The sequence below is a fragment of the Hemitrygon akajei genome, chromosome 3 (genome assembly GCF_048418815.1).
Source record: "Hemitrygon akajei chromosome 3, sHemAka1.3, whole genome shotgun sequence".
Classification (NCBI taxonomy): Eukaryota; Metazoa; Chordata; class Chondrichthyes; order Myliobatiformes; family Dasyatidae; genus Hemitrygon; species Hemitrygon akajei.
The window spans coordinates 191,771,419-191,797,195 of record NC_133126.1 but is presented as its reverse complement, the minus strand read 5'-3'; the positions used below and the strand labels follow the sequence as shown (position 1 = coordinate 191,797,195).

The window sequence follows — 25,777 nt, the reverse complement described above, 5'->3', positions numbered from 1 at the left end:
GTGTCAACGTAAGATGTGAGTCATTCCTTTCCCACAGTGCACCCTTTCAGTCAATGTTCCTGTGTGAGGCAGCATCGGACTTCTGGTGCAAAGTGCAGGTTGATTCTGTGCTGGAATCCCGCCTGCAGCAGCCACCTGTTACGTTGCTGAAAGGTTTGCTACAACAGAGCACTTGTGAACTTGGCAAAGGGCCAATGCCGCTCACAAGGCGCTTTGGTTGCAGGATTAACTCCTTGTGGGTCAGAACTTCTCCCGAGTCTGAGTGGCTATTTCACGTGTCTGCCTGTGAGAGGGCAAATTAAGGTTATACCTGACCTGCAGTACTGCGCATTCCTGGACCTCCTGAGTAGCTCAGCAGTAGGGGGCGCCACCTCTCACCTCCAGAGACACGGGTCCAATCCTGACCACCGGTGCTGTCCCGGTGGAGTTTTCCCGTTCCCCCTATGACCGACTGGGATTCCTTACAGTGATCAGTTTTATTTATTTATTTATTTAGAGAAACTGCGTGGGCAGGCACTTCTGGTCCAATGAGCTATGCCACCCAGCAACCCACCTAGTTAACAGTAGTCTATTCACAGGGCAATTTACAATGACCAATTGACCTACTAACCAGTACGTCGTTGAACCACAGGAGGAAGCCAGGAGCATGCACAGGAAACCCAAGTGATCATGCGAAGGACATACAAACTTCTTACAGATGCTGTCAGAATTGCATTCTACACTCTGTCGCCCCGAGCTGTAATGGTGGTGTGCTAACCACAATGCTACTGTGGCACCCAATGTTTCCTCCTTTCCTCCCTACATCCCAAAGACGTGTAGGCTGGTAGACCACCGTGTCGTATGACGTAGTGATCATGGTCTTACTATGTCCATGACTGCTCTGGGAAAATATTTCTACAGAAGTGGTTTTGCTGTTGCCTTCTGCTGGGCCGTGTCTTTACAAGTCAGGTGACCCCAGCCATTATCAACACTCTTCAGGGATTGTCTGCCTGGCGTCAGTGGTTGCATAACTTGTGACATGCACCATGGGTTCATGTGACCTTGATTTGGAAGGGTTGTGGCTAAGCAGGTGTTGCACCTTGCCCAAGTGTGGCCTGCAGGTTAGCAGAGGGAAGGACCATCTTAGTAGAGAAGTATCTCCACCTCACCACCCAAACTGTAAATATACCCAGAGTATGCAGCCAGCTAAATAAACACAGGTAAGTTGGGTGATCACTGAGAATTGCCCATAATCACTCAGGGAGCAGCAGAAATTGGGGAGAGTTGGTAGGAATTTGGTGAAAGTAAAATGTGCTTAGCGAGGGCACAGGAGCAGTTTATACCAGTGCATATCTATGGGCTGTTGTTCTTCATTGCCATGACAACTACAAAAATAAGCGGTACTGTATAAGCTTCATGTACATACATGAAGGGCCCACCCTGGGAAAAATCTCACGGCTAATGTAATGCTCTTTCTGTAGAAGCAGTGTTTGGGTTATGGTTAGGGATAACAGGTGCTTTGGAATGTGAGCCATCCCATCAGGGGAGCGGGTTCTTGTGTTGCGTGCCTGACACCACCGGTGTGAGACTTAGTCTTCTGTTCACCGGCAGACAAAGAAATAAGATGCTGGAGAGAACCAGTCATAGGGTTCGACCCGGTGGGGGACTGTGATTCAATGCAGCAAGGTGCCAAGGTCTACTGAGGATCGGTGAGTATGACCTTTGGAAGAGTTGAGCTCCAACTTGACTATTTGATTCTAATGTTTTTTTTCTTTCTCTTGTTTACTAACCCTCTCTTTCAATTAAGATCCATAAATATAATTCCTTTAGTCGTAATGCAGTGTGCTATTATCTCTTGGCATTGAGTTGGAACAGGGTAGCAAATTACACGGTATCCACACAGACCGGGGTTTGCGGTGGGAGAGCCGCCTCAATCTCACGGGTTTGGCAGGACTGCAGTGTGTATTCCTTAGACATATACAGCCAAGGAAACCAGGGGGGTTTCAGAGAGAATGCAGTTGCCGAGAAAGTCTAGTGAAGGCAGACAATAAATCATAAGGGTCCTGTGGAGGCAGATTGGGAGATCAGATCTTTATTGTATAAGGAGCCAATTCAAAGTTCAAACTACATTTATTATCGAAGTATGCATACAATATACAACCTTGAGATTTGTCAAGTGTCTTATAACACCAGAACAGAAGCTGTCCTTGAGCCTGATGGTACGTGTTCATGAGCATTTGTACCTTCTGCTCAACGGAAGAGGGCAGAAGAGAGAATGTCCGGAGTAGGAGGGGGTCCTTAATTATGTTGGCTGCTTCTGTGATCATAACTGGCTCTGAGACTGAATATACTCTGTGATATTTAAGCATGAAGATTAATGCTGCCTCTGTCCAGTGTTTCTGATATATGTGTGGTACCCCTTCTCTGGGCAAAGACAATACTGATCGCTCTTCATTACTGAAAGAGCCAGTGAATGCATCATTCAGCCCTCTTGACCGGCGGACAAGACACATATTCTACTGCAGTATCAATGCCTGACTGGAATGTATATGCCTGGATTCTGCAGAGGACAGTACATGCATTGTTGAGAGACTGCACTAAATGCCCAAACTCTTTCTGAGAGGCTGCCGCCGACCTCTCTGGGGACAATCGTCCTCTCGTGAAACAAGTGAGAATCCTGACAGTGACAGGGAGAGCACGGTGTTCGCAGTACAATAAATCATACAGAAAATCAATTCAGGAGTAAACAGCTTGACAAGCCCGTTCAAACTTGCATCTCCACATCCCGATAGCCCATGAAGACTGGATGAAGGAGGGGAGATACAAACATAGGTGGAGGGGCAGGTAGTATTGAGGAAGCAGGGAGTCTGCAGAAGGACTTAAAACAGATTGGGGAATGGGCAATGAAGTAACAGATGGAATAATGTCTAGGGAAGTGCATGGCCATGCACTTTGGTAGAAGGAATAACGATATGGCCTATTTTCTAAATGGGAAAAAAATTCAAAATTCAGAGGTGCAAAGGGACTTGGCAGCCCTCGTCCAAGATTCTGTAAAGGTTAACTTGCAGATTGAGTCGGTGGTAAGGAAGGCAGATGCAATGTTAGCATTCATTTCGAGAGGACTAGAATACAAAAGCAGGGTGTAATGCTGAGGCTTTATAAGGCGTTGGTCAGATCGCATGGAGTATTGTGAGCAGCTTTTGAGTCCCTTATCTAAGAAAAGCTGTTCTGGCACTGGAGAGGGTGCAGAAGAGTTGAAAGGGTTCACAAGAAGGATCCCAGGAACATAAGAGTTAAAATATGAAAAGTGTTTGATGACTTTGGACCTGTACTTGCTGGAGTTGAGAAGAATGAAGGGGGGAATCTCATTGAAACATATCGAATATTGAAAAGCCTAGATAGAGTGGATGTGAGGAGGATGTTTTCTATAGTGGGGGAGTGTAGGGCCAGAGTGCACAGCCACAGTGAAGAGGAATATGCCTTTAGAACAGATAGGAGGGGAGATTTCTATAGCCAGAGGGTGGTGCATCTGTGGACTTCATTGCCACAGATGGCTGTGAAGGCCAAGTCATTGAGTATATTTAAAGCAGAGGTTGATGGGTTCTTGATTAGTAAGGGCATCAAGGTAATGGGGAGAAGGCAGGAGAATGGGTTTCAGAGGGGGAAGTAAGCAGAGCAGACTCAATGAACTGAAAGCACTATGCATTATGGGTGGGGTTGAAAAATTGTCGGTTTCTCTCTCCATAGGCGCTCCCTGATCTGCTGAGAGTTTCCACCAATTTGCAACGTTTATTTCAGAATTCTGGCGTCTGCAGCTATGTTGCTTTTCAGAGTACAGGTTGTCCCCAAAGTTCAAAGAAAATTATTATCGAAGTATATAAATGTCACTATATACAATCCTGAAATTCATTATTTGTAATATTTACAATAAATACAAGAAGCACAACTGAAGACAAACAACCAATGTACTAAAGACCAGAAATCATGCAAACACAAAAAGAAAATCAAGAGAACTGTACATTAGATTTTGGTTAATTGGGCCACCGGTTAATTGGGGCAACTGCTTACTTGGGACAACTCTTACAGAACAAAAATTAATCAGGAAAACAGCCGGGATTCCCTTTGTTTATTTGGGTCACAAGGCTATGTAATTGGGACAGGGGACTGTTACTGAACAGTTTCTAACCAGCATCAGTCACTTGCACTCAGTGGCCATTAGTTCCTACAGTGTACTTAGAGCAAACAGGTCTTAAACAGCGTCAGTTGTGTATGTTTGTGTTCAAAATGCAGTTAGAAAATTCAGAACTGCTTTTTTACTGTGGTTTCAGACATTCAGGCTTGGAAATGCCAGAAATGGACGGCAGTGAACACAAAATGATTTTGCTACTTCAACAAGTGAGGAACTATGAAGAACTGGGTACAGCTTCTTCCATCAGGCTGTGAAACTAAAGAATAATCTGCCACCACTGATGTCTCATCACCGGGACGGTGACCTGTTTATTGTACAGTCGGCCCTCCTTATCCGCGGATTCCGCATGCGCGAATTCAACCAACCGCGAATCGCGAAAACCGGAAGTGCTCTTCCAGCACTTGTTGTTCGAGTATGTACAGACTTTTTTTTTCTTGTCATTATTCCCTAAGCAATGCAGCATAACAACCATTTTACATAGCATTTACATTGTATTAGGTATTATAAGTAATCTAGAGATGATTTAAAGTATACGGGAGGATGTGCGTGGGTTATCGTGCATCGGAATCGAAAAAAAATTGGAAGTTCTCTTACTAAGTAAGTCGGAACAGGTACATCCGGTATTATTTAGCGTCAGTTAGTCAAACATTTGTCTTAGTATATAGTATATATTTTACCTTTCTAAGCATATAAAACACTTAAGAACATATGTTTCAGCGCCGGGCTCAGGAACCAAAGTTCTCGGGACTCAGGACAGTTCATTCCCTAGTGCGCTCTCCACCGTGCCGGGTTGATGTGGAGGATCAAAAACTCAAAACCCCAAAACCTAATAATTAAACCACTGCGTTGCTTAGTAATAATTGTAGCTTTCATCAGGGCAAAGCCTTTCTCACTTTATCCTTTAAAATTGTTCCGATCGTTGACCGACCTAGCCTAAAGCTTTTCCAATGACCGATGGCATTTCACCTCTTTCCGATCGTTTTATTATTTCCACTTTATTTTCAATCATGATCATAATTATTTTCGTGAACAGAAACACTGCGCATTCAGAGCTCTGGCACCGGGTCCTAATGTCCACCGCATTGACGCAGGTTAAATAAGGTCTGGGGTTCCGCTGGGTCCTAAGGTCCACCAGATTCAGACAGGTTGAATAATGGACTTGAGCATCCACGAATTTTGGTATCCGCGAGAGGTCCCAGAACCAATCCCCCGCAGATAAGGAGGGCTGACTGTATCATGTACTGTCCATTGATTACCGTTTAACTGCACATTACATGCATTTGATTTATATTTTATTAACTTGCCTGTGACTTATATTTTATTAATTTGTTGCCTTCCTATCAGCTTGAACCTGTCTGGCCACCCTCCTCTGACCTCGCTCATAAACAAGGCATTTTTGCTCACTAAAACTCTGGTTAGGCCACAGGCTGAGTATTGCGTTAAGTTCTGGTCACCTCATTATAGGAAGGATGTGGAAATTTTAGGGAGATTTACCAGGATGCTGCTTGGATTAGAGAGCCTGTCCTACGAGGAGAGGTTTAGTGAGTCGAGTGAAGGAGAATGAGAGGTGAATGATGAAGGTGTACTAGACGCTAAGAGACATTGACTGCCAGAGACTTTTTCACAGAGTGTTGGTGGCTAATAACAAGGTATATTTTTAAGGCAAGTACAGGAAAATATAGAGGGGTGTCAGAAAAAGGTTTTCTACACAGAGTGATAAGTGATGAATCATTGCCACTAATTGCAATGGAGGCCAAGTAACTTGAAAGCAGAGTTTGACAGGTTCTTGATTAGTAAAGGTATCAAAGGTTGCAAGAAGGCAGAAGAATTGGGATCAGAGAGAAAAATAATGTCTAATAGCGGAGCAGAGTCAATAGGCCAAATGGCTTAATTCTGCTCCTATGATTTACGGTCTTATAAACACAGAATTTTTTTAAAACTACTCAGTTTTTAAGACCTATCTGGTTCACTGATGTGTTTTGTTGAGGGAATTCCTACCCTGTGTAAATATCCCGACATGTACAATCAATATCTCAATCCAAGTGTAACTAGATAAGGATATTAATGCTAAATTATTCCACTGTCGAAGATGAATAAATTCATGTCAAGTTTGCCTCGTGTACAAGTTCAGCGAAGTCGAGGTACAATGAAAAAGTTGCTTGGAACAACACCACAGGCACATAGGTTCTGACAACACACAGAATTTATATTTAAAGTAAATTATACAAGACAGTGAAGAGAAAAGATTGTGCAACACAAGGCTATGAAGTTCAGGAAGTTAATTATGTAGACACAAGAGATTCTGCAGATGATGGAAATCCAGAGTACCACACACAAAATTCTGGAGGAACTCAGTAGGTCAGGCAGCAGCTATAGAGAGGAACAAAGAGGCTGAGACCCTTCATCAGGACAGCTGAAGTCAAGTGCACATGAGGCTGATTGATCACATAGTGAATTGATTGGGCTTCTTACACGCAAAAGGCACTCTCGTTTTGTGCGGGCTTTCAAGCATGCATATTTCCATTTTGGCGAATCCGGTTTGTTGCTCACGCACTGTAAGTTGCACAGCATTTACTGTGGCTAACGCGTCTCAGTAAAAATGCTTAATCCTCCAGCTCCATCGTCGTTCTAGCTCCACACAATACCCTCTCAATCTTATATTCACAGTCAATGTGTTCTATTACATTCCTTCAAACCTTAAATTGTTGCTGCTCATGTAGTCCTCTGGGGTGGTACACAGCTACAATAATTGCGGGGTTTCCACACCCAACCCAGCTCCTCCCTCTCCAGTTAAAGAACCTATACTCTGGACCTTCACTACGAAGCCCCTGTAGCAGCTCGCCCACACTTCAGTGCGTCCCTCAGCACATACTCCTGCAGTCTGGAATGTGCCAGCTGGCATTTCATTCCTCCTGTATGCATTGGCAGACCAACAAGTTTCGGGCAGATCAAAGGGGGTCTTTCACCGAGTTGATGATTGGCCAGCAAGTAAGTGTGTGTGTGTGTGTGTGTGTGTGTGTGTGTGTGTGTGTGTGTGTGTGTGTGTGTGTGTGTGTGTGTGTGTGTGTGTGTGTGTGTGTGTGTGTGTGTGTGTGTGTGTGTGTGTGTGTGTGTGTGTGTGTGTGTGTGTGTGTGTGTGTGTGTGTGTGTGTGTGTGTGTGTGTGTGTTCGTGTCCCTGGGAACAGCCTGTAGATCAGCGAGTCCTCTGCCACAAAGCTGCTAGTGATGAACTGTGACACAGACCCTCGCATGTTTCTCCACACCCTCTTCGCAAATCTACAGCCCACAACAAAGAGCTGAGGGACCATCTCGTCCCCATTATAGTCATCCTGTGGGCAGGGTACAGTGGGAGTGAGGAGGCTCCGAGCATGCAGGAAGAATCTGACTGCGAGGGACCCTCTCACCGCTGGCTAGGCAAGGTCTTGGTGCCTGGTGATGAGGCATTCTGCCAGTCTGCTCAGGGGGGGTGACCACACTGTGTCCATTGAGTCCTACTCCTGCAGTGTCGGAATTATCAAATGCTACGTGTGTTATGAAGGAGCGGTGAGCTGGGGGTAGGGAATGGGATGACCGGAGAGGGCAGGAATGCACAGCTGGCCACATCTGTCAACGGCAGTGTGGCTATTGATAACTTCCAGCTGTTTCCTGCCATGTCTAACTAGTATTACTACATGCAATTTCTATCCCCAAAACCCCAGGACTTCCTTCTCACTCATCGACTTTGTATTGAAGAATTTTTGCAAACTGAGTTAAATAGTAACATGGGACATTGTGCAACCCAGCATTAGGTACAACTTGCTTATCATGTTCATTTCTGCTTTTAGGACACAACTATCGGTAGCAAAGGATATATAGTATAACCACAAGAGAGTCTGCAGACGCTGGAAATCCTGAACAACACACATAAAATAAATAAAACCGGAGAATGCTGGAAACACCTCAGCAAGTCAAGCAGCATCTGCAGAGAGGCAGTCAGTTAATATTTGAGGTCGGTGCCCTTTCTCCAGAAAGAACATTACAGTGCATATAAAAATACTAAAACCCGAAAGCTCTTAACATCACGCTCAAGGACAGCATCTATGAACAGTGCTCTTGTACGATAAGATGGCCTTCGGAAGAACGCGGTCAACGAGATTCAGTCCTGGTAAAGGGCCCTGACCTGAAACGTCAACCGTCTCTCTTCCTCCACAGATGCTGCCTGAGCAGCCGGCTTCCTCCTTCTGGTATTGGTAATGGTTTATTATTGATAGAGTGAAAAGCTGGCTGTGCATGCTGTTCATACAGATCACATCATGCACAGTGCATTGGGGTAGAACAAGGGAAAACAATAACAACACAGAATAAAGTGTAAAATCTACCGACAGAAAGGTGGAGTGCAGGTAAACAACGTAGTGTAAAATCATAACCAGGTAGATTGTGAGGCCGAGCGTCCTGGAGCAGAAATGGTAAATACCAGGGAGCATAATTTTAAAGTGATTGGAAGTAAGTATCAGGGTATGTCAGAGATAGGATCATAACGAGGTAGATTGAGCAGCCAAGAGGCCATCTTATCGTACAAGAGCACTGTTCATAGATGCTGTCCTTGAGCGTGGTGTTAAGAGCTTTCAGGCTTTAGTATCATCTGCCCAGTGGAAGAGAACGTCCAGTGTTGATCTGGTCTTTGATTATTCTGTCTGTTTTTGCAAAAAGTGTCACCATTGTAAGGTTAAGATCCTTCAACAGACCACTCTGCCAATACACATAATGCACAAGTGTGTGAGGTTACCCAATACTAAATGGTGGGACTCTTTTTCGAACGGTGAGAGAATGGGAGATGCTGAGATCAAAGGGACTGAGGTACCCGTGTACACAATTGACTGATAAGACTGATAACATTAACACTGATTCACATCCCACAGACACTGCCCAACTTGCTGAACATTTCCAGCACTTTGTTACATTAGACCATTACACCATAAAATATAGGAGAAATTAGGCCATTTGGCCCATCTAGTCTGCTCCACCATTTCATCATGGCTGATCCATTTTCTCTCTCAGGCCCAATCTCCTGCCTGTATCCTATCATGACCTGACTATCAAGAATCTATCAACCTCTGCCTTAAATGTACCCAATGACATGGTCTCCACAGCAGCCCGTAGCAACGAATTCCACAGATCCACCACCCTCAGTAATTCTGCCAGTAAACCGAACAATCATCATCACTGTTAATTCTAGCTTCCTTAATCTCAGCCATTTTGGATCTGAACTCACTTCCCCAGTTTATTAGCTCATTAGTTGAGTTACTATTGAAATAACTCAGACACGGTGCCAGTAATTCCCACAATTTTAATCACATGAGCCGCTCAGTCTTTTGATCTGGTGCTGGAATCCCCTGAGCTGTTTCACCCAATCTGATTAAAAATGTTGATATTAAGCTTTTATAACATAGTTATACAGTGCTACATTCCCACTTTCCTGAGGCATTTGAACATAATCAAAGTATAATAAACTCATTTTAATTTTCCCGCAGGGATGAGAACTCTGCCCTGTCCCTTTTAAAGGTGCACCGCCTCTTTAATTGGGCTCTCCCATCTGCCCTACGTGTACACAGTAGTTTGCAGTGTTATGAATGTTGTGCAGTAACCCTGCTGTTTTAGTCCTTGGGTCAGGCTGCCTTGATTAGAGAACAAACTGTTACATCAACAACAGCAATTTTCCTTCTACCTTTAACACAATAAAATGACAAGTCACATTAGGGCAGATGCACAAAGCTTGACAGAAGGCAGGAAGTTCTCTCTTCTTCACGGGGCACTTGTTTTCACTTTGGGCCCGAAGGCCGAATTCTGCTCCAATGTCTCATGGTCTTATCGGAGGTTGACAGGTTCTTGATTAGTAAGGGAGTCACAGATTATGGGGAGAAGGCAGGAGAATAGAGTTGAGAGGGAAAATCAATCAGCCATGATGGAATGGTGGAGCAGAATCAATGGGCCGAATGGCCTGCCAGCCACAGTCTGCTAACCTGACAAGGACTCTCAGTATTTCTGTCCACTTTTTTGTTCTCAATCCGTATCTGTACGCTACCCTTAGTTGCGTGTGCACTAACATTGTTTACCACCTATCCTGGATTTTGTCGACAGCCAGCTAAAAGGTCCAAATACCTGTACAAATTCAGGTTTCGTTTCATCTGATGGTACGACAAACATTCCTCCAGACCACAATGCACCCACACAACATACATCACGCAACACATAAACCACAATATTATACTATAAAAAGTTAATGACATATAATTCAAGGCGCAGGAGGTAACATGCATGTAGACCACATCCAGCGATTCCCTGGAGAGTTTTTCAATGAGGCACAACCTAGCAGGATTCCTGAACATTAATCTATCCTGATTTTCCTTTCATAAATCAGCTATGATTCTGTTCAACTACTGCTTTCAGAGTTGGAAACAGTTGACCAGGAATGAGACACAGAATCACAGTCTGAGTTCCTCCAGAGTTTTGTATGTGTTACTCTGGAATCACAGTCTGAAGCTTATCTGAGAGACAACAATGACAAGAGCCTTTGAGTTTATTTGCAGACTATTACTGGGAGAGATAACGAAGTGAAAGGTCAAAAGCTACAAAGTGAATTCTACATCACGTTAATGATTATAGAAAAGTCTATAGCGATACCGCTGCTGAGGAATGCAATTTTTAATAAATTTAAATCAAACAAATGAGAACAAAAGAATGCTTTAAAATGGAGATGACAAATCAGAACTGTATTATCACTGATATAAGCTCGGCGGCCACATTATTAGGTACACCTGAACATTTGCTCATTAAAGTAAGTATCTAATCAGCCAATCGTGTGGTAGCAACTCAATGCATAAAAGCATGCAGACAGAGTCAAGAGGTTCAATTGTTGTTCAGACCAAACATAAGAATGGGGAAGAAATGTGAACTAAGTGGCTTTAATTGTGGAATGAGTATTGGTGCCAGATGGGGTGGTTTGAGTATCTCAGAAATGCTGATCTCCTGGGACTTTTGCACACAATAGTCTCTAGAGTTTATAGAGAATAGTATAAAACAAACAAAAAAATATAATCAACAGCAGATCTGTGGTGAAAATTACTTTGTTGATGAGTGAGGGCAGAGGAGAATGGCCAGACTGGTTGAAGCTGACAGACAGGAAGGTGACAGTAACTCAAATAACCACAGGGCACGACAGTGGTGTGCAGAAGAGCATCTCTGAATGCACAACATCAAACCCTGAAGTGGACGGGCCACAGCAGCTGAAGACCAAGAATGTACACTCAGTGGCCACTTTATTAGGTACAGGAGGTACTTCACTAAGTGGCCAGTGAGCACATGTCATGAAATTTGTTGTTTGCAGCAGCACAGTGGGAGACATAAAAATCATTCATCCATGATCATACAGAAATACATGATGGATATAGACCCTGCGGCCCAATGAATCCATACTGACCATGACACCCAGCTGGCCCATCCCAATTTCCAGTGTTCTACCCATGTCCCTTATAGCCCTGCCCTTATTTCAAGATCCAAAATTGTTTCATGTCAATTACCGTACACAAGTGTAAAGGTCCAGATCTAATGCAGCACAAAAAGAAAACACAATAAAATAAAGAACACAATAATAAAAATAAAAATCACAATGAATATAAATACAAAAGAAAGATTTTACACCTCTGTGTGTGTGTGCGTGTGTATACACACACACACACACATAAAGTGACACTCAGTATACAAGGTGACTGACAGGAAATGATAAAGTAGTGGTGGTAGGATGGGTCAGTGGGTGGAGATGTTGATCAGCCTCACTGTTGGCGATGGTGACTGCAGCTACCAATCAAAGTGCTGTTTAAAATGATACTATTATATCTGCATTGACCACGTGCTCTGGCAGCTCGTTCCATATTCTCACCGCCCTTCAGGACCCTTTTAAACTTCTCCCCTCTCATCCTAAATCTATGCCCCCTAGTTTTTAGCTCTACTACTCTGGGGAAAAAGACTGTTACCTTATCTCTGCCACTCACAACTTCTATAACCTGTTTAAGGTCGCCTCTCATTCTCCTACCTCCTAAGGTACAAAGACTTAGCCTGTCCAACCTGTCCCTAACACTCAGGCCCTTTGGCACCAGATTGTGAGGTGACACTTGCGGGCTGCCCTCAGCACACCCTCGACTGCGTTGGTTGTTGACACAAATGACACATTCACTGTATATTGCGAAGAACACATAACAAATAAACAAATCTCTAGTCCTGGCCACATCCTCATAAATCCTTTCTGCACATATAAATTATACTGCATAAACAACGGTACTTGCAGGTCAAAAACACAAGGGATTTTGCAGATGTTGGAGATCTGAAGCAACACACACAAAATGCTGGAGGAACTCAGCAGGTATGGAAAGGAATAAACAGTCGATGTTTTGGACCGAGACCCTTCATCAGGACTTTGCAATCACCATTATGTTGGGATACAAGTAATCAATATATGAAATCTCTCAAAGTACTTTATTTTCTGTGTGCTTATTATTATAAAGATTATTTTCCAAGCTACCAGTGACATCCAAATAGTCACAAAAATTTCCACGAGTTACAATAACAATATATAAAAAAGAAGTGTGAAAGAGGGATAGTGAATTAATGTTCTTGGGTTTCTTTGGTTAATTTATTGAGGAAGAGTGCATAATAAGCCCTGCTGCCCCTTTGAGCCACACCACCAAGCAACCTTTCATTTAATCCAAGCCTAGTCACGGGACAATTTACAATGACCAATTAACCTACCAACCAGCATGTCTTGGGTCTGTGGGAGGAAACCAGAGCACCCAGAGGAAACCCATGCAGCCACAGGGGGAATGTATAAATTTCTTACAAATAGGGGCAGGAATTGAGCCCGGGTCGCCGGTACCATAAAACATTGCACTAAACACTACCCTACCGTACATGGACCATTTAGAAATCTGGAGGTGGAAGGGAACAAGCTGTACCTAAAACACTGAGTGTGTGTTCAAACTCCTATACCTCCTCCTCGATCGTAGTAATAAGAAAGAGGCGATTCCCCGGATGGTGAGGGTCCTCCATGATAGAAGCAGGCTTTCTGAGACACCACCTCTTGCAGGTGTCCTTGAGTTAGTGCCTGTGATGGAACTGGTTGGGTCTATAACCCCATGCAACATGCACAAAAATGCTGGAGGAACTCAGCAGGTCAGGCAGCATCTATGGAGGGGAATAAACAGTGGATATTTTGGGCCGAGACTATTCTTTACGACTGAAAGGAAGGGGGAAGAAGTCAGGACAAGAAGATGAGGCGGGTTCAAGCTAATAGCTTGAAGGTAATAGGTGAAGCCAGGTGGGTGGGGAGTGGTAAATGAAGTAAAAGCTGGGAACTGTTAAATGGAAAAGGTTAATGGCTAGAGATGGAGGAGAGAATGGACTGTGGGGAAAAATGGCAGGAAGAAGGGCACCAAGGGGATGTGATAGGCAGGTGTGGAGAAGTGGTAAGAGGGAAGCATATGTACAAGAAGAATTGAAGAAGAGGTAAGGGAAAGATGGTAAAATTACTGGAAGTTAGAGTTAGAGAAATTGACATTTATGCCATCAGACAGGAGGATACCCAGCCAGAATATGAGGAGTTGGTGCTCCAACCCGAGAGTGGCCTCATCGTGGCAGGAGGGAAGGGCACGGACTGACATGTTGCAACAGGAATGGGGATAGAAAATTAAATGGTTGGCCACCAAGAAACCCTGCTGTTTGCGGATGGAGTGAAGGAGCCCCAACCATCTACAGATTCTTTCAATTCTCTGCATTGGAGTTGATAAAGTCTATAGAAACCCAGATCAATAAATGGAGGTGATAAAGAACATTTATCACTTCCATTTGAGAGTCCAGAACAAACATGGAGACAGGAATGAAACAGGGCAGTTCATTGAATGGTGGAGTCAGAAAGTACAAGAGCGCTGAAAGAGCAAAACTCCTGCCAAAGATCTACTAGGTATTCATAATTTGATGCTGGGCTCACTGATGAAGATCTGCTTGGGATTCACAATGTGATGCTGGGCTCACTGGTGAAGATCTGCTTGGGATTCACAATGTGATGCTGGGCTCACTGATGAAGATCTGCTTGGGATTCACAATGTGATGCTGGGCTCACTGGTGAAGATCTGCTTGGGATTCACAATGTGATGCTGGGCTCACTGGCGAAGCCTACATTTATTAGTAGTTATTAATTGTCCTCGAGGCAGTGGTGATGAGTGATCTTATCCATGAGACATAGGAGCAGAATTAGGCCATTCAGTCTGCTTCACCATTCCATCATGGCTGATGTATTATACCCCTCAACCCCCTCCCGCCTCCCAACCTCCCAAAACCTCCTGACTCCCTTACTAATCAAGAAGCTATCAACCACCACTTTAAATACGCACAATGACTTGCTGTCCACAGACGTCTGTGGCAATGAATTGCACAGATTCGCAACCTCCGGCTCAAATTCCTCCTCATCTCTGTTCTAAAGGGACATCCCTCTATTCTGAGGCTGTGCCCTCTGGACCTAGACTCCCTCACAAGAGGAAACATCTTCTTCACGTCCACTCTATCCAGGCCTCTCAATATTCGATAGGTTTCAGTGAGATCCTCCCCTCATTTTTCCAAGTGGCCAGCAAGTACAGAGCCAGAGCCATCAAAAGCTCCTCATATATCCTTTCACTCCCAGGATCATTCGTGTGAACTTCCAACACCAGCACAGCATTTCTTTGTAAAGGGTCCCAAGACTGCTCACAATGCTCAGTATGGTCTGAACCCTGCTTACATTTGAAAACTTCAAATCTGAGGTTGACTGGAATTTGCTACGGAGAACAACTGCTTAAGGTTACACTCCTTTCCTATGACTTACTTTTGTTAAACTTGAAAATTAGCAAAGGGAGAGGGATGGCAGCCAAGATCCCCACACCACAAGTTTCAGGAACAGTTAATACCCTTCAACCAACAGGCTCCTGAGCCAGCTTGGATAACTTCACTCACCTCAACACTGAACTGATTCCACAACCTCTCAACTCACTTTCAGGGAGTCTAAATGTGTTTTTTAAATTAATCAACAATTTTTTTTATTATATTTGCGTGGTTTGTCATTTTTCTGTTTGTCTTTGTGTGTCACTTTTCATTGATACTATTGTGTTCCTTTGCATTTACTGTGAATGTCAGCAGGAAAATGAACATATACTCATGTACTTTGATGATAAATTTACTTTGAACTTTGAAGATTCCAAATGAGCTATGATTTAATTGAATGGCTAAACAAGAAGGATTGAATTGCTGTTCATTGGAAAAGTATTTAATTTTGGAAAAGATGTACAGTTGCTGTCCATTCTGTCAATGATTTACTGTAAGATATTTTTTTCCCTGATCATATTGGCCCTACAATCCATCCTCAAAACAGCTGCATGAGCAGGGAGTGACAAATTTTGAAGTTAGTTGGAAGCTGGATTTTAAAGGGGCTCTTGATAGAATGGAATCTAGCCCAGTCCTGAAGAAGGGTCTCGGTCCAAAATGTCAATGATTAGTTTATTTCCATTGATGCTGCCTGACCTGCTGAGCTCCTCCAGCTTTCTGTCTGTGTTGCCCTGGATGGAATAATTTCCTTCTTTATGCTACTGGAGATAGAACCCTTTCTTTCCCACAGTAATCATTTAGGATATATCTGACGGCCTCACTCCCATTCATTCCCCACGACCACAAGAACGAGTACAAGAGGAACATTGTAATCAAGGCCATTCACATCAGCGAGACTGCCAGGGGATTATTGATGAGGGCAACGAGCAGATAGTAAACAAACAAATGCTTGGCTCTGTTCCCAGACTGAGGTAATGTTGAACAATCACTTAAAGTTACCTTCTTGTATTTAATAAAGCCTTTCAGAATCAGAATTGGGTTCAATAGCACTGGCAAATATCATGAAATTTGTTGTTTTGCAATACATAATTAAATTAATTAATTAGTACAGAAAGACTGTGGAGGGAAGTAAGCTGTTTCTGAAACATTCAGTGTGAGTCTTCAGGCTTCTGTACCTCCTCCCTGATGATAGCAATGAAAAGCCAGCATACCCTGGGTAACAGGGTTCCTTAAGGACAGATGCTGCTTTATTGAAGCATTGTCTTTTGAAGATGTCCTCGATGTTGGGAAGGCTATGCCCATGATGGAGCTGGCTGAGTTTACAACTTTCAGCAGCTTTTTCCAATCCTGTGTAGTGGCCCCTCCATAACAAACAATGATGCAACCAGTTAGAATGCTCTCCACAGTACATCTGGTGTATGTTGTGAAATTTGTTGTTTTGTGGCAACAGTTCATTGCAATACATAATAATATTAAAAAACTATAAATTACAATAGGAAACAAATAGGGAAAAACGAAATATGTAGTGCAAAACAAAATTTAAAAAAATAGTGAGGTAGTGTACATTGGTTCTTTGCCCGTTCAGAAATCTGATAGCAGAGGGGAAGAAACTGACAGGTTGAGTATTTGTCTTCATGCTCCCGTATGTCCTCAATGACAACAGGACACTAGTGTCTAGTTATTATTAAGAATTAGTTCACTGATTAATATTGTTCTTTCTTCAATTTTATTTTCTTTTGATAAGCTGCTGCTCTTTCCTTACTCAAAGTACACATATGTAACCATATACTACCCTGAGATGTGTTTCCTCGCTGGCGTTCAGAGTAAATAACAATAATAATAAATAAATAATACATATTGAGTCTAAGAGTCGTAGAGTCTTTGAAGGTGAGTCCATAGGCTGTGAAATCAGTTCCGTATTGACATGAGTGAAGTTATACCCTTCGGTTCAGGAGTCTGATTGTTTAAGGATAACTGTTCCTGAGCCTGGTTGTGTGGATCTGGAGGCTCCTGAACCTCCTGCTTGATAGCACCAGCGAGAAGAGAACACGCCCTGGATGGTGGGTAGGTGGGGGTTGTTCCTGATAATCAATGCTGCTTTCCTGTGGCAGTGCTCTTTGTACTCTATGTGATGTGAGGCAGTAAAGAGAACACAGGCAGCCTACAGTCACTGGGTGCATGTACTGATAGGAACCAAATCAAGAAGCCATTCAGCCCTTCAAGCTTGTCCCACCTTTCAACAGGAGCGTGGTTGACCCAACATCCCATTTTCCCATAAACCCTTCGTTCCAAATCTATCCATCTCCAACCAGGCTTGTGCATCTGCCTCTCTGAGAGGTTCTGTCTTTCCTAGAATGCTGAAAGAAATACTGGAGTGCAGGAGAATGGGGGGGGGTGATCTTATAAAAAGACGAAGCATCACAGATAAGGTAGTCTGTTTCCCAGGGGTGGGGCAGAAGACTTTACAGCACCATCGTCGACCCGTGTTCAATTCCCAAAGCTGTCTCTAAGTTTGTACGTTCTCCCTGTGACCACGTGGGCTTTCTCTGGGTGCTCCGGTTACCTCCCAAAGTACAAAGACATGTAAGTCGGTAAGGGTTAATAGATTATGGGCAAGCTGTGTTGGCACCAGATGCATGGCGACACTTTGAAATGACTGCAGCATATCCTCAGAAAGCACTTGTTGATGCAAAATGAGGCATTTCACTCGATGTTCTGATGTACACATGGCAATCTTTAAATCTTTATTTTTACCAAGATAAGGTTTAAGGTGAGAGGAGAGAGACAGGGACCGGAGGGTTTTCACCCAGACAGTGGTCAGCATATGGAACAAGCTGCCAGGGGAAGTGATTGAGGCAGATACTATGACAACATCTAAAAGACAGGCACAGGGATAGGCGAGATTTACAGCAAGTGTTCCAAACCTTTTTTATGCCATAAAGTCTTACCATCTATGGCATCACCCAAGAGGCCTGTGGACCCCAGGCTGGGAACCCCTGGTTTCAAGAGACATGAGCCAAACAAGGGCAAATGCAATCAGCATAGCTGGGAGTCCTGGTCAGCTTGGACTAATTGGGCTGAAGGACCTATTTCTGTGCTGCATTGCTCTAGGAATTACTTATCCTCCAGGCCAGTGTAAAAACTATCTTGTGAAGCCAGTCACACAAGATGCTGGAGGAAATCAACAGGTCAGGCAGCATCAAGCCTTCCGGGTTCTCCAGCGCTTTCTGTGTGCTACTCAAGATTTCCAGCATCTGCAGAGTCTCTTCTGTCTGTTAGAACATGGAACAGTACAGCCCAGGAGCAGGCCTTCGGCCCACAATGATGTGCTGAACCAGTTAAATTAGTAATCAAATGGCCAACTAAACTAACCTCTTCTGGTTTCACGATGTCCATATCCTTCCATTTCCCTCACATTGAAGTGCCTATCTAAACGTCTATTAAAAGTCTACGTCTCTAACGTATGTACTGTATGTCTACTACCACCCCTGGCAGCACATTCCAGGAACCCACCAATCTCTGTGTAAAATACTCGCCCTTTACATCTCTCTGTGTAAAATACTCGCCCTTTACATCTCCTTTGAACTTACCTCTCTCACCTTAAATGCATGCTCTCTGGTATCGGACAATTCATCAGCATCATTATCATTATGTGCCATGTCGTAGGACATAGACGATCATGATCTTTTGACCATGATTGTTCTGGGCAAATTTTTCTACAGAAGCGGTTTAACATTGCTTCTTCTGGGCAGTGACCTCAGCCATTATAAATACTCTTCAGAGATTGTCTGGTGGTGGCAGTGGTCGTATAAACAGGTCTTGTGATACGCACCAGTTGCTCATACGACTGTCTACAACCTGCTCCCATGGGTTCACATGATCCTGATCAAGGAGCTATGCAGCTGCTACACCTTGGCCAAGGGTGACCTGCAGGGGAGCAGAGGGAAGGAGCGCCCTACACCTCCTTTGGTAAAGACGTATCTACATCTCACCACACTAGACATTTCAACTCTGGTAATAAGATATTGTCTGTCTACTGTATTGTCAAGCAAGCCTTGGCCATCTGCCCTAGGATCTTTGTGTAAAGGTTGCTGTTAACTGACAATCCCTCTGCTGGCCCTTGGGATAATCTGGCTGCAAATGAAAGGGGTAAATAAATTCTATTGTAAGCACACTGCTCTCTAGAACAAGTATAATAGTTTTCTGCACAAAGCAATATGAAGGAACATTCTGAAAAGAAGTTTTTAAAGATAAAGCACAAAAACTTCACTTGTGACATGTACATCGAAGCATATCGTGACACGAGTCATCTGTATCAATGATGAGCCTAGTCCGAGATGTGCTGGCAGTAGTCCATAAGTGTGGCCCCGCTTCCAGCGCAAATGTAGCATGCCCACAACTAACTCGTATGTCTTTTAGAATGTGGGAGGAAACCAGAGCACCTGGAGGAAATCCATGCAGTCACAGGTAAAACATACAAACTACTTACAGAGTGCAGTGGGAATTGAACACTGGTCACGCTAACTGCTTCGCGACCATGCCACCCAATTAAAATTAAGATACTTTTCATATGGATCGCGTCATACAGTTGTACAGCACAGCAGCACAGAAACAGGCCGTATGGCCCATCTAGTTCACTCCAAACTATAGGTCCAATGGAAAATTGGAAGAGTCACCACATAAGTGGCAGGAAGAGCTCACATCCTGATGCAGGTTCCTGGACTGAAACTTTGACCATCCCTTCACCTCCATGGATGCTGCATGACCTGCTGAGTTTTTCCAAAGCTTATTAACAGCAGCCTCCCCTCTTGTGGATTCTGTCTGTACTTCTCAATACCTCAGTAAAATAGCCCAAAGAATCAAATACCCAACCCACCCCGGAGCTTCTCTCTTTCCCCCTCTTTCACCAGGCAGAAGGTACAAAACCTTTAAGCAAGTACCAGAAGACATAAGATATAGGTGCAGAATTAGGCCACTTGGCCTCTCGAGTCTGCTCCGTCATTTCATCATGGCTGATCCAGTTCCCTCTCAATACCATTCTCCTACCTTCTCCCCATAACCCTTCATGCCCTAACTAATCAAGAACCTATCAACCTCTGCCTTAAATATACCCAATGACTTGGCTCCACAGCCACATGTGGCAGAGAATTTCACAGAGTCACCACTCTCTGGTTAAAGAAATTCTCCTCATCTCCATTCTAGATGGACGTCCCACAATTCTGAGGCTGTGTCCCCTGCTCTTAGACTCCTCCACCATGGGAAACATCCTCTCCACATCCATCCTATAGAGGCCTCTCAACATTAGACAGCTTTCAATGAGATCTTCCCAACAGGCTCATGGACAGCTGTCAAAAGACTATTAAATAGACCCCTTGTAATCTCATAATCTAACTCATTATGATCTGGCACCTTACTGTTCACCTGAACTGCACTTTCTCTAGCTGTTAAACTTTATACAGTTTTATATTGCTCTACCTCAATGCACTGTGTAATGGTCTGACCTGTTTGAACAGTGTGCAAGACAAACTGTTCACCATATCTCAGTACATGTGACACCAATAAATCATTTCCAATCTTGTTCCAGATTCCAGCAAAGGCAGCTTGGCAAATCTCCAAGAAACAGAAGGACACACAAAAGGTGTTACCACCATCTTTTTAGCAGCAATTTTTTTTCGTGGACAGTCCATAAACTCTTGAATGGATCTCTTCTCTGCACTCTGCTCAGTAACTGTAACATTACACTCAGTGACCACCTTACTAGGTGCACATGTACTCCTAATCAGCCAATCACGTGGCAGCAACTCAATTCATAAACACGTGGACAACAGGTTCTGTTGTTGTTCAGACCAAACATCAGAATGGGGGAGAAATGAGATCTAAGTGACTTTGACCGTGGAATGATTGTTGGTGCCAAGTGGGGTGGTTTGAGTATCTCAGAAACTGCTGATAGGATTTTCACACACACATTCTCTAGAGTTTACAGAGAATAGTGCAAAAACATCCAGTGAGTGGCAGTTCTCTGTGTGAAAATGCCTTGTTAATGAGAGAGGTCAGAGGTGAATGGACAGACTGGTTCAAGCTGACAGTAACTCAAATAACCACACGTTATAACTGTGATGTGCAGAAGAGTATCTCTGAATATACAACATGTCAAAACTTGAAGTGGAAGTTGCAGAAGACCACAAACATATACTCCTATAAAGTGGCCATTAAGTGTCTATTCCATGTATTCTGTTTTAGGAGTTTCAGGAGATTTGCTATGTCACCAAAGACTCTTACAAATCACTATAGATGTGTGGAGGAGAGGATTCTGACTGGTTGCACCCTAGCCAGCTCCAAGAGTTCACAGCGGGTTGTAAACTCAGACAGCTCTATCAGGGGCAGAATCATCTGCAGCTTAATGTGAAAAAGACTAAGGAGCTGGTGGTGAACCTGAGGAGGGCTAAGGCACCGGTGACCCCGGATTCCATCCAAGGGGTCAGTGTGGACATGGTGGAGGATTACAAATACCTGGGGATACGAATTGACAATAAACTGGACTGGTCAAAGAACACTGAGGCTGTCTACAAGAAGGGGCAGAGCTGTCTCTATTTCCTGAAGAGACTGAGGTCCTTTAACATCTGCCGGACGATGCTGAGGATGTTCTACCAGTCTGTGGTGGCCAGTGCTATCATGTTTGCTGTTGTGTGCTGGGGCAGCAGGCTGAGGGTAGCAGACACTAACAGAATCAACAAACTCATTCGTAAGGCCAGTGATGTTGTGGGGGTGGAACTGGACTCTCTGACGGTGGAGTCTGAAAAGAGGATGCTGTCCAAGTTGCTTGCCATCTTGGACAATGACTCCCGTCCACTCCATAATGTACTGGTTAGGCACAGGAGTACATTCAGCCAGAGACTCATTCCACCAAGATGTAACACTGAGCGTCATAGGAAGTAATTCCTACCTGTGGCCATCAAACTTTACAACTCCTCCCTCGGAGTGTCAGACACCCTGAGCCAATAGGCTGGTCCTGGACTTATTTCCACTTGGCATGATTAACTTATTATTGTCTAATTATTTCTGTTTTTATATTGCTATATTTCTTCACTATTCTTGGTGCAGCTGTAATGAAACTCAATTTCCCTCGGGATCAATAAAGTATGTCTGTCTGTCTGTCACCATCGAAGATATCTGCAAAAGGCAGAGCCTCAAGAAGACAGCATCCAGCACTAAGGACCCTCACAATCTGGAATGTGCCATCTTCTCATCACAATACCGAAGAGGTACAGGAGCCCGAAGACACACACTAGGTGATTCTGAAACCGCAGCCATCAAATGAAATCATGAAAGTAATTTCTTTATTTGCACTTTAATCTTTGTAAATTACAGTAATTTCATACCTTTGCTCTGTACTACTGCCAAGAGCAGAGATAAGTGAAATTGAAATCGAAATTGAAATATCTTTATTGTCATTGCATAGTACAATTTGTCATGCACCGATACAGTGAAAATGAGTTTGCAACTCTCGTACTCAATGCTATTAAACAACAAACAAGGAGGAATCTCTTTAGCCAGAGGAGGAAGTCCAACGGACATTCACGAGAACAATCCAGGGAATGAAATGGTTAAGTAATGAGAAGCATTTGATGAGTCTGGGCCTTTGTAGGAGTTTAGAAGAATGAGGGGAGATCTCAATGTAACCTATCGAATATTGAAAGGTCTAGATAGAGTGGATATGGAGAAGATATTTCCTATAGTGGGGGTATCTAGGACCAGAGGGCACAGCCTCAGTGTAGAGGGATGTCCATTTGGAACAGAGATGAGGTGGAATTTCTTTAGCCAGAGGGTGATGAATCTGTGGAATTTATTCCCCCAGACATCTATGGAGGCCAAGTCACCGTGTATATTTAAAGCAGAGGTTAATAAATTCTTGATTAGATAGGACATAAAAAGTTACAGGGAGAAGGCACGAGAATGGGATTCAGAGGGATAGTAAATTAGCCATAATGGAATGGTGGAGCAGATTTGATGGGCTGAATGGCATAAATCTGCTCCTCTGTCTTATGGTCTTCAAAGGACAAATTTCACACCAGTGATAATAAAATCTGTTTCTGATCTGTTCCCTACCCTTTGTGCCACTCTGATGTACATGTTTTGAAATGATCCTTATGGGTGGCCTGCAGAACTCAGCTTTTTACTGTATCTCACCACGTTATCACAATAAACCAATTACTGACATTGACCCAGTTTTACCACAAATGTTTCCACCCGGTGCAGTTCAACAGGGATTCCAACATCAGTTACACAGATGTACAACAGAAGACAACTTCCTCGAGAAGGAAGGGTGTCACCAAACAGAAGCCACTGAGGAAGGGGACTATGGAAAGTGCAACTCACTTGCTGCTGGACTTGTGCACGTCGACGATGTTAGAAAACAGGTGGTGCCTCTCGGTCTTGGTCATGGTTAAGTTCAGCGCTTCTGAATTCTTAAACATCCGGATTAGGATCTCCAGGCTCAGCATGTAGGAGTGCTCCGATGATATCACTTCAAAAATAGCCTGTGGATAAAGAGAGGGTGTCCAGTTCAGAGGGAGGAAGTCAGGAAACAGAGGAGGACATTCAGTCCAGTTAGTTTGTCCTGCTGCCCAATGAGATGGTGTCTGTGGCCTGACTCCTTTCCACATAATCTATTACAAAACTTGTGTAACAAAAGTCAATATACATCATCCATTTCTGCTGATACTGCTCTCCAGTATTCGCTCCCTGGAAACAAACTGGATTACTTCTGTCTGCAACTGACTCAGCATGAGATGAGGAACTGCTGAGGCCTTATTTTACAGAGACATGGCTCCAGGACAACATCCCATGCCCCATCAACCTTCAGACCAGGCCACTCAGGGACTTGTGATACTAACTGGTGACTGTATGTGCTATCATCACTATATGTGTTGTGTGTGAATCTATGTACTGTGTTTTCCACACTGGCCCCAGAGGAACAATGTTTCATTTAGCTGTATACATTTGTACCATTGCATCACAATCAACTTGAATTTGAATTAAGTTAATAGAGCAGTACAGGTGCTTTGGCCCACAATGCTGGGCCAACCTTTAACCCACTCCAAGATCAATCTATCCCTTCCATTCCAAATAGACCTCCTTTTTCATCCATGTGTTTAAGAATCTATTAAATGCCCCTAATGTATCTGTCTCTACCACTACACACAGCAGTGTGTTCCACACACCCACCTCTCTCTGTGTAAAATATCTACCTCTGCTATGCTCCCTAATCATTCCTCCAATCACTTTAAAGTTATGCCCACTTGTATGCCCCAGGAAAAATGCTCACCATATCCTCATAAACAATGCTCTCTAATTCAGACATCATCCTGGTAAATCTACCCTAATGTTGATGAATAAGCTCTGGGGAGATTATTTTGGCCTCTTGTGTGCTGCCACCAGTACATCGATTGGAATATGTTGGTTGTTAATGCAAAAAACATGATACATTTCACTGTATATTTCGATGCTATGCTGTACACACTGTGCAACAGTCTTAGGTGTATATATGTATGTAGGCCTCCGTTAGTCTTGATAGACCATGGATTTGCACCTTGAAAAGTTTCCAGGGCACAAGCCTGGGCAAGGTTTTTTTTTTAATGGAAGACCAGAAGTTGCCCAAGCTGCAAGTCTCCCCTCTCCACGCCACCGATGTTGTCCAAGGGAAGGGCATGAGGACCCATACAGCTTGGCACCGGTGTCGTCGCAGAGCAATGTGTGGTTAAGTGCCTTGCTCAAGGACACACACGCAGCCTCAGTTTTTGTCAACGTGGAGTGGAGACTGTATTTGTCAACATGGAGTGGAGAGCATGGTTTATGAGGATATGGTGAGCGAGCTGGGGTTTTTCTCTTTGGAGCAAAGGAGGATGAGAGGTGACGTGCTAGAGATGTCCAAGATGATAAGAGGCATAGATCAAGTGGACAATCAGCACCTTTTTTTCCTGGGGCATACAAGTGGGCATAACTTTAAACTGATTGGAGGAATGATTAGGGAGCATGGCAGAGGTAGATATTTTACACTGAGAGAGCTGGGTGCGCGGGTGTGTTGTAATTCAGGCAGAAGAAAAGGATGTTGGGAGTGGTGAGGGTGGAGGACTGCAGGAGGCGTTTGGGACAGGTGGCAGAGATGGAGTGCCAGAGGCAGGGGTATGGTACAAATACAGACACACAGAGCCCTGAGACAGCAGGTAAGGTCATTTGATTCCAAACAATTGGTTTATAGATCATTACAGAATGTCTCTCGTTGCTTCCCAACCCCTCCCCTCTCTCTTCCCCCCTTTCCCAACCATGATTCCCCTCTCCCTGCCCCAACTCTCAGTCCACAATAGAGTCCCATATCAGAATCAGGATTATCATCACTCACATATGTCATGAATTTTTTTTGCAGCAGTAGTACAGTGTAATTCACAAAATTACTACAATATTGTGGAAAAGTCTTAGGCACCCTAGCTACACATGTGCCTAAGGTTTTTTGCACAGTACTAAATATGTGACAAATAAAGCCAATCTTTATGTATTAAGTATCAGTTATTGAAGGCCCTTTGAACATTCTAGCATTGTCAGTGGCTAGAAGTATCTCCCTCAACTTCAGTCCCAGCTCCAATTTTTCACCACCATAACTGATCTCACTCTGGCTACCTGCACTGCACTCTGTTGCTGTTGAAACTTTTTTCCAGCTATGTTCTACCTCA

At 43.8% G+C, this 25,777-nt stretch overlaps 1 protein-coding gene across 1 annotated transcript in view; it reads right to left on the bottom strand.

Annotated features, from left to right (window-relative positions):
* Positions 1-25,777, bottom strand: part of LOC140725762 (rho guanine nucleotide exchange factor 26-like) — a 202,796-nt gene that overhangs the window by 78,703 nt on the left and 98,316 nt on the right. The window contains exon 6 of the mRNA XM_073041639.1: positions 23,427-23,587. Within this exon, the coding sequence (XP_072897740.1) occupies positions 23,427-23,587 (161 nt within the window). The remainder of the gene's footprint in view (positions 1-23,426; positions 23,588-25,777) is intronic.